This window comes from Coenobita brevimanus, chromosome 65 (genome assembly GCF_032717465.1).
Source record: "Coenobita brevimanus isolate Jiangsu-jjx chromosome 65, ASM3271746v2, whole genome shotgun sequence".
Classification (NCBI taxonomy): Eukaryota; Metazoa; Arthropoda; class Malacostraca; order Decapoda; family Coenobitidae; genus Coenobita; species Coenobita brevimanus.
Genome location: NC_137018.1, coordinates 21,709,127 through 21,718,806, shown reverse-complemented (window position 1 = coordinate 21,718,806; position 9,680 = coordinate 21,709,127). Strand labels below are relative to the sequence as shown.

Below are 9,680 nucleotides of genomic sequence, written 5' to 3'. Positions count from 1 at the left end.
TACCGCAGCCCCTCCCTGTCGGCGCTGCCAAGCCCCGGGGACCGTAGCTCTCGGGAACCCCAGGTCGCCCCCAGAACTCCCGGGCGGGAACTCCCCACACCTCGACAGCTGAGGTCCTCATCCTCCGTCAGGAGCCTGAACGACAGTTTCAGGCAATAATGTTCGGCCCCAGTCCTGAGGACCACACTCCTGTCCCCAGCCCTGATAGTGCTGGACTCTTTGCCACCCACAGCCCTGGATGAGAACGGACGCCCCTGCGTGTGGTCCCGTGCCCTTTGAGTACGGAGGCCCCTAGTGGTGCCCAGCTCCGTCAGTAGCGGAGCTGTGCTGCCCCTCCGCCCGTGCCCCTGGCGCCAGATGCAGACCAGAGTGACCCTAACTGTGAAATATTAGTTACCAAACAGTGCCTAGGCAGAGCGGTGAATTAATCTTATCAGTGACAATACCCAGTGTTGGAGAGAATAATAGATACAGGGAACAGGGTACCGAACGATACAGTGACAAGATCAAAATGGTATAGAAAGTGATGATAATTAGTCAAAAGCAGAATACGAGTGGAGGGTAATGAAGTGAACACGCTACCATCAGAAATTGTCCCATACTACCATAATCAAAACCAGACCCCAGTGCCTCACACACCCTCCCCAGAGTGAATTAACATTAGCCACTCCACACATATAGAAACCCTGCATTTCCCTAATTGAGAACACTCTGTCTTAAGTGCTATTTCACCATGTCATAAAACAGTATCCTGTGAGATACTATTAACCATATCTAGATATAAGAGTTCATAATCGCCCAGTATACTTGTGTTTGTAACATCTACTGATTCCCCTGTCTAACTAAGCAATACACGTGTAAGGTTGTTGCCTGGAGTTTTTGTGTCCTGCCTCTCTCTTATTTGTCTAAGCCCCGGTCTTGAAAGAGAGCCCCGCTATACACTAGGCGTTTACGGAACGGGAAGCTGAGCCTAAAACACCTAGCATTACAATTTCCAACTTCATTAGTAGGACCATCAACTTCATGCTGCCATGCTCCACTATTCAAGCTGTAGGAGTGGCTTTGTTTCATCAGATGAAACACATTGACTTAACATGCAACAATGTGCACACAAGGAAAATCATGGATTCAACTTGAACTTAACGCCTGACAGTTTTACAGTAGTAGTAGTAGTAGTAGTAGTTGTTCCCTAGCCAGTCTGGCCGAACAGCCCCGAGTCCCTATGGAAGGCCATGGCTGAGACCGGGCTATCCCACAGAGCTCTCAAGGAGTGTATGTTGTGTTGTTGGCGTAGGTGAATGTGTGCAATGCAGTCTTCTATAATGTGCTAAATAGTATCGGTTGCTGTGTTACATCCTGGACGGACATCAGCGATGGAGTCATCCAGCCTCTTCTGATAACTTAAGAGGGCTGGATGATGCCCACATGTCAGCTGGGCAGATGGACCCTGTCCTCACGAGGGAGGTAAGTTTCAGAAGGGTGGATATCAGAAGGCCGTGGATGCAGCTGTGTGTTGTCTTTATGTGACTGAATGGAGCAGCGAGTGATTTGAGTATGGATATGCTTCTGGAAGCTGGTCTGAGACGGGTGAGAGGGGAGAGATGACAGTATTTGTGTATGATATCGTGTGCTGGGTGTTGTTTTGATGTTGCTTGGTGTGTGGATGTGTTGCCATGTAGTGTAGGGGATGTTGTGGGTTTATGGAGGCTGCAGCAAGAATTTGGGTGCCTCTCATGTCTAGGTGATCCTTGACTTTGAGGACTTTGGTTTCTCGATGTAGGTGGTCTGTGGCTGTAGTACTGTACATGTGTTATGTCATATGCATAGGAACCTATGTGTATCTGTGGTGTGTGGGGTGTGGGTATGTCATGCATGTATTGGTTAAGAGTGCAGGGGACAAAACAGAACCTTGGGGGACGCCATTTGTGAAGTTTCTGATGTTCGAAGACTGACCGGCAAATGTTTCGTGTGCACATCTGCCTGCTAAGTAGTTTGCCAACCATCTTTTTGTGTTATTGTGCATGTTTGTGTTGCATATTTTGTTTGTGAGGCTGTGGCGGGGGATGGCATCAAAAACTTTGCTAATGACTAGTGTGACTAGGAGGGTTCTGTGTGGTGGCCTAGCTGAATTCATGCCATCAAAAACTCTCTGTGTAAGGTCTGTAAGAAGAGTGTTTCTGGAGTGTAGAGGCCTAAACCCATATTGTGACTGGGCTAGGGGGTTGTAAGGTGTAACTAGTTGTAGTAACAGTCGTTCAGTGACTTTAGAGGGGGTGAAGAGGAATGTGATGGGGCGGTGTGAGGAAGGTAACGTTGGGTCTTTGTTGGGTTTAGGCATAGTGATGATAATGCCATGCTTCCAGATGTTGGGTCCTATGTTGTGTGAGTAGCTGTAGTTTGATATGTTGGTGAGTGCTTGTATGTCTTGTGGTTCAAGGTGTTTAAGGTGAATGTTACTTATGTTGTCTAGCCCACAGGCAGATGAGTGCTTAAGGTTGTTAATGATGTGCTTCGTCAGGTTGAAAGTGAAAGGTGCGTAGTCTGGGTCTGTGGGGAACTGTCTATTATGTCTGATGATACGACGGTCGTCACGATGGGTGTTTAAATGGCTGACATGTGAAAATTGATTGATGACAGTGTTTGCTTGTTGTTTGTTTGAAGGTACAGTGTCTGTTGTTGTGATGGCAGCATGTGATTGTGTAGTGTTGCTGTTGGAGGGTGTGATGCTGTTTAGTGTTTTGTGGAGTTTGCTGGTGTTTATTTTGTGGTGAAGTGTTTGGAGATAATTACTGTATTCCAATTTAGTGTTTGCTGTTCTGATATTTTATTGTCTGTTTGAGTGTTGAGTTCTTGTATATATTGTATAGTGTCTTGTGTATGGGGTGTTGGGGAGTGTCGCAGTGTGTCCTGTTGACTAATGAGGCCTTGAGTTTCTGGTGTGAAGTTGGGGTTGTCACTCTTTCTGTTGCCTCTAGGGATGTCTTCTGTCTACGTTTTGTATAGTTGTATCGAAGGTGTGTACAGCGGTGTTGATGTTTGTGATGGGTGTACTGTTTAGTGTTTCGAAATGTTATGTTTCAGTTGTGAGGGCCTACCAGTTGGCTCTCTTATAATTAGAGTGTGTCGATTCTGGTTTTGGTAGTAATGAAGATTTGGAGGTGATCAGATCCAAAGGTTTTGACCACTCTCCAGGATGTAGTGGGGGCGAGGTCCGGGGAGCTTTAAGCCTAAGGCGATGTCTGGGGATGATGGGAAGAGGGCTTGGTGTGGGATATGGGTATGTTGATGAAGATTATTCAGTATGAAAAAATGACCTGTTTGGGATTGTAGTACCAGCCCTCTGTCTCTGTCAGTGTTGTTCACGTGCCAGGCCGACCCCTTGGCATTGAAATCACCACCCAGGATGATATTGGGTATGTTAGTCATGTGGTGTATTTGTGGAGAGTAATTGTGTGGTACTGTGGTGGACAATTGGGGGGGGGGGAATGTATGTGTTGGCGATTGTTATATGTGATTTGTTACCAATGCGTATTTTTATTGATTATATTTCTGTTGTGGTGTCATGTGGTGGTGGGGGGGGGGGAGGGAAGTGACTTTGTGCGTGCACTGGTATCTGAAAAGTTGATGGATTTGTGTAGCAGGGTGATGAGTCCACCGCCACCGCCGTCGGCCTGATCTTGCCGAATGGTGGTGAAATTATGAAATGTAGGTGTTTTTTGTGTTCTGTGTAGTTTTGTTTCTTGTAAGATGACAATGTGTATGTTTTGTTGTTTGATGAATTGTGTGAGTTCTTGTTTTTTGGTGTTTATGCCATCTATGTTTAATTGAAGGATGTTTATGTTGTGTGTGCGATGTGTTGGCTGCTGCAGCACGGGGGTGGAGGTAATGGTGTGGGTGGAAAGGAAGGGGAAGGAGAAGGTTGTGATGGAGGTAAGGGTTGGGGTGGATCATCCCCAGCCATCATCTGGAGCGGTGGCGTCTTCACCGTGGGTCTACCCCCCAGAGGCTGTCGAAACAGAAGAGGACAGCATGGGGGCCAAACCATCGCAACCCCCCCCCCCCCCGGCCCCTCACTGGGCCTAGGACCTGGGAGTGGCTTCGGTCGCCCGGGCAAGTACCACCGTTTTACAGTTAATTACTACAGTATTCTACATTCCTCCCTTACGTCCTTATATTGCATATTTGCCTTCCCCACTCCTGTTTCTCCATGTAAAAATGATAGTTGTTATCTGAAAAAAAAAAAAAAAAACTGTCAGCATAACTTGATTCAATCTGCCAAATATCTCAACATTTCGACTTTAATACCTTGATTATGTTCAAATAATCGAAGAGAGATTTATATCCCCAACCCCTAAAGACCTATATCTGCCAAATAATGGAGAGAACACTTTAATGAATTGCTGAACATAGAGAAAGAAAGTAATGTGAGTATAAGTGGCTGGGGAATGGCTGGGAGGAGAGAGGTGAGAAGACAGGAAGAAATCAGTAGGATAGAAGTTGTGGAAGCAATGAAGAAAGTCAAAATGTGGAAAACCCCAGGAATTGATGGAGTGTGTGGCATGGGGGAGAGATAGTAGTAGAATGGATGTGGAAGATGTGCAGATTGGCCTGGAGGAAGGTAGAGTCCCGGAGAATTGGAAATCAGGTATAAGTATTCCCTTGTACAATGGGAAAGGGGAAAAAGAAGTGTGTGGTAATCACAGGGGCATTTGTCTTCTTAGTGTAATAGGAAGTGTATACGCTAGGATACTTATGGACATAGGGAAATAACAGAGGAACTAGTTGGAGAACAGGGAGGCTTTAGGAAAGGAAGAGGTTGTGTAGATCAGATATTCATTCTTAGATCTTGAGTGGAAAAGTTTCTAGAGAAGGGAAAGAAGTCTGCAGTCTTCATGGATTTGGAGAAAGCATATGGCAGGGGGGATAGACAAGGATTGTGGAAAGTATTAAGAATATATGGAGTAGATGGGGAATGCTGTGAAGAGTATGCATGAGGGTACTAAGGTTGCAGTGCATGTGGATAGTGAACTGAGTTTTTCTATTTGAACGTTGGGTTGAAACAGGGATGTGTTATGTCTCCATGGTTGTTCAATCTGTATATGGATGGGGTTATAAAAGAGATACAAGGTAGGGCAGTGGATGTTGGAATGGCACTAATGAGAGAGGGTAGTGTTTGGAAACTCCCTGTGCTGTTGTTTGCAGATGTTACTGTGTTGTTGAGTGAAGACGAAGGGGAGCTGCAAGGCTTGGTGGATAAGTTTGGAAGAGTGTGCAAGAAACGGAATCTAAAGGTGCATGTAGGGAAGAGTAAAGCTATGGTCTTTGAGAGAGGTGAAGTCATTGAATGTACAGTGACGTTGGATGATGAGGAAATGGAAAATGTGAGTACGTTTAAGTACCTGGATAGTGTGATGAGTAAGGATGGAAGTTTGGAGGGTGAAGTGCTTGAAAGGGTACAACAAGGAAGAAAGGTTGCTGGCTCCTTGAGGGCCGTGATATGAAACAGGGAAGTGAGTATGGAAGTGAAAAAGTTATTACGTGACAGTATTGTGATACCAACTCTAACGTATGGAAGTGAAGCTTGGACGTTGTTGAAGGGACACAAGTCAAGAGTGAGAGCAGTGGAAATGAGTTATTTGGGAGGAGCTTGTGGAGTCACATGGAGAGACTGACTGACAAATGAGGATGTGAAGGAGCGTTGTGGTGTGGATATGGATGTGATAGGAAGCGTTAGAAGAAACACATTGAGGTGGTTTGGCCATGTGGAGAGGATGGAGAGTGAAAGACTGACGAGGAGAGTGTATGAGAGTGAGGGGATGGCCAAGGATGAGATGGAGGGATGGAGAAGAGAGGTATATGAGAGGGGGGGGGGTGAATTGGGAGCAGGGCAGTGAAATGGCAGGGGACAGGGTGACATGGAGGAGATTTGTTTGTGGCCACCCCGTATTAAGGCGTCTGGCAATAGATAGATAGATAGTTTCAGAAAATGTAACATAAAGTCCTCTGTCTGTCGATGGTACAGAGCCTACCAAAAACTGGCGGTAGGTAGCACCACCTCTTTTATTATGTGTCTGGAACCAAGCCAATGGGAACTACAGTATCTGGTGGGGTATGGCCGGATTGGGCCTTTAGAGGGGGGGTGACCCCCTGCCATTTCTCCACCTACCTCTGCCCCACTGGGCCCTCTCTTTATTTTTCAACCACCCATATCCCCATATACCCCCTGGATACCGTAACTGGTGTGCATAGCAAGCATACTTCCTCCCTTCCTCCTCACCCTCAACACCTCCCCTCCTCCCTTCATCCACCACCACACTCCCTCCATCTTCATCCTTTCCCTTTGTTTCCAGGCATGTGGGGTTTTCCCATGCTACACACCACTATCAACTTTATTTTCCTTTCATGATCATTATTTCACCTTGTTTTATGCCTAGGAATATATATTATATTGTTTACAGATATGTTTGTTGGGTTATTAGCCATTCTCTGGGAGATTCAAAGGTTGGCTTTTTTTTTTTCTTTACTTTTGATGGTCGCTAGTACAGTAACCACTGGACATACGTGCGTGAGAGATACATTTTCAGGTGTGTAAATTCAAGCTCTTAAAATTTGTAAAAGAAAAAATTAAAATCAGAGAAAGTTTAAAAATCAGACCCTAATTGTTGTTCTAGAGATAGATGCGCTAAGAAATTTGCGGCCTTTAGAGGTTAAGATCTAACTGTGACTGAAAATTTTCTCGACTTATGGAATTCTTTATTAATATGATAAAATTATCAACATAAAAATCAGTGTTACAAAATGCAATAATCTAGGGGTGAAAAGAATGGAACCACATGTGCAAATGCAAATATTCACATAAATGGGGGCAAAGGAGTCAGTGCACAGAACCTAACATTGTCAATGTTCATAAAAACGTTTTCCCTCAGTTTATTTTTTGGTATTAAATATTTTCAACACTTAAATGTAATTACATCTCACATTTCACTCCAAAAGTCAAAAACTTGAATTTTTTCAACAATGATCTACAACCATTATAATAATAAGCTGGGCTCAAAACTCTGCTGATGCTTCCAGCTACATTGTATCCTCCAAGTGTAATGGAATCTAAATAAACTTTTTGTAAGAATGTATTAAATAAATGTTTTCACTTTCCTATTATACTCTTCAGCATCATTACCAACACATGTACATTTTGCTCCAGTGATACAATTTGCCTGCTCTGATAATGTATTCATCCCACTGAATATACTACAAAAACTGTTTACAGTTCCTTGAGTCTGAACAGCTGCTTAACCTGTACTGCAAATGCAATGTGTAGTTCACTCCACACCACAGCAGTCATTCAGTACCAACCATGGTCACTTCCAAAACAACATTGGATCTCCTTAAAGTTCTGTGTTTCCCAAAAGTTCTTTAAAAACTACTTTCAAGTGCTCCTGTCATATTTTGGAGGTATGTCATGCCAACCATCAGACACTGGAAGTTTCTGCTTGTTGACTAGTATGGTCTAATGCGGCGAGGTGGGGGGCCACGGCTTGGATGAGTGATGGCGATATCCATGAAGTCACCAATCATAAACCTGAAAGTAGCATGGTAGAAAACAGGTGACAAAGTAAGATGCAGCATTAACTCCTTTACTCTGAGGAATCTCTCCATGGCTAAATAACATTTGGCAGTACTGTACTGTACCAAGAAAAAATAAATGTCAATATAGTGGAGAAACTAATGGAGATAATCTCCATAATAAGCAGCTTTCCTATGTCTTAATAAAATGATTTGGTGGTAAAACGAATAAGATTGAAAAGATATCACTGAATGAAGGTGATAAAAAGTACATAAATTATAAACACTTTCCCAAATAGGGGTTTCGTAAAATTTCTAATCCCTATCCCATTAGAGGATGAGAGGTCTTAGTCCACCCTCAAGCTAATATTGCACTATGTGATGTTATCGTATTGATCTGTGTCACCATGATATCAAAATTTCTGTGCAGTGAGTATTATACATCATAAATGGCATGATTTAGTTAAGATTACACTGCCACATCTTAATACAAGTAAAATTGAATGCTGCATCATCTTGGGTGCAGCAAACAATGCTTCACACTTCTTACTGACACATCACTCAGTAATGCAAGATTTTTTCCTTAATTCATGAGCTGTGCCTGTAGGTCTGGCATCCAATGCCTTTTAATCACATTCAGGGTCCATCACTTTTGCATGGGCATCCAGTATTCTATAAATGTCTGGGTCTTGCCAGTGACTGCCTCCAGCATCTCTTGACCCAGAGTTCAACAGTTCTCTCAGCTACTCTCGTCAATCCTACAATAAATTTTGCACTAAAAAAATTCTTTCTACAATGCATCTATACAAATGATGGTATTCAGTGCTGGAATATGTTTACAAGGTGCTACCTAAAAGTTCTTAATATTTGGCTAACGAAGGAACAAAATTTATATCAAGTCTTAATCACCACCATCCCTTCAAAGTAGTCTCCTTGGGCATGCAGACATCGATCCCAGAAACTTATCCCACGATCAGAACGTGTTCTGGAAGTCCATGAGAATAGCTTTCTGTGTGTGTGTGTGTGTGTGTGTGTGTGTGTGTGTGTGTGTGTGTGTGTGTGTGTGTGTCCGACTCTGGGCATAGGCTTCACAGCCTGCGCTCAAGGGCCAGTAGTCCTCCTACATACCATACACCTCTACTTGTCTCCACTTCGCTGCTAACACCCACCGTCATATTGAATACATGCTAGGGCTGTCTCATTCAGGACTGGTGTATTGGTATTAGTGGGAGTATTTTTACGAAATGTCGGCGGGTCTTCTGGTAGATCAGTAAAGTCTGATTTTAAGAAATTCAAATCCTTAAACTGTCCCCTGCCCCAGCCGGGATTTGAACCTGGGTCCGGTAGGACTGCAGGCCACCTCTCTACCGATTGAGCCACCACCTCAGGACCTTCTGCAATTTTCTCCTGGATCCCCTCAATGGTGTCAAATCTTAGTCCTTTCAGCTGGATTTTCATTTTTGGAAGAAGTAAAAAGTCAGAGGGGGTAAGATCTGGTGAATACAAGGGGGTAGGGGACAACCAGCATGTTTTTTTATGCCAAAAAATAGATGAACAACAAGGGCTGTATGCGAAGGTGCACTGTCATGGTCAAGCACCCATTTGTTCGTACACCATTTGTCTAGATGTTTTTGCCCCACATCTCCAGACAAAATGCATTGGCAAGTTCCATACAATAGGCCAACAATGTCACAAACATCTTGGACTGTCCTCCAGTGATCTTCGAGGATGGTTGCACAAACTTTGGCCACATAGTCAGGAGCTGAACCAATGGAAGGGCGACCAGAACATGTACCATCATCTGCTGACATTTGTTCATTTTTAAAATGCTGAAACCAATTCCCGATGTCACTAACCAAGGAAAAACTGCCACTCTTCACCAGATTATTTAATTTTCGACATCAAAGTTGGTCTACCAAACTCCGTTCATTTTATGTGCCCTCTGTGTCACTAAAAGGAAGGGAGAAATTATAACAACATTATTTTAGTAACTGCTACAAGGAAGAGAGGCTGTATTATATTCAAAGAATATAAAGAAATGGTGGGCTGAGTCTACCATCTCGGTTTGGGGACGGTTATTATTCTTCCCTTCCTTAAATATTGATAAGCTTTATTTT

The 9,680-nt window shown here is 43.7% G+C and overlaps 1 protein-coding gene across 1 annotated transcript in view; it reads right to left on the bottom strand.

The window, feature by feature from the left end:
- Nucleotides 1-6,624: 6,624 nt before the first annotated feature.
- Nucleotides 6,625-9,680, bottom strand: part of Bin1 (histone deacetylase complex subunit SAP18) — a 153,962-nt gene continuing 150,906 nt past the window's right edge. The window contains exon 4 of the mRNA XM_080276418.1: nucleotides 6,625-7,579. Within this exon, the coding sequence (XP_080132544.1) occupies nucleotides 7,498-7,579 (82 nt within the window). The 3' untranslated portion in view covers nucleotides 6,625-7,497. The remainder of the gene's footprint in view (nucleotides 7,580-9,680) is intronic.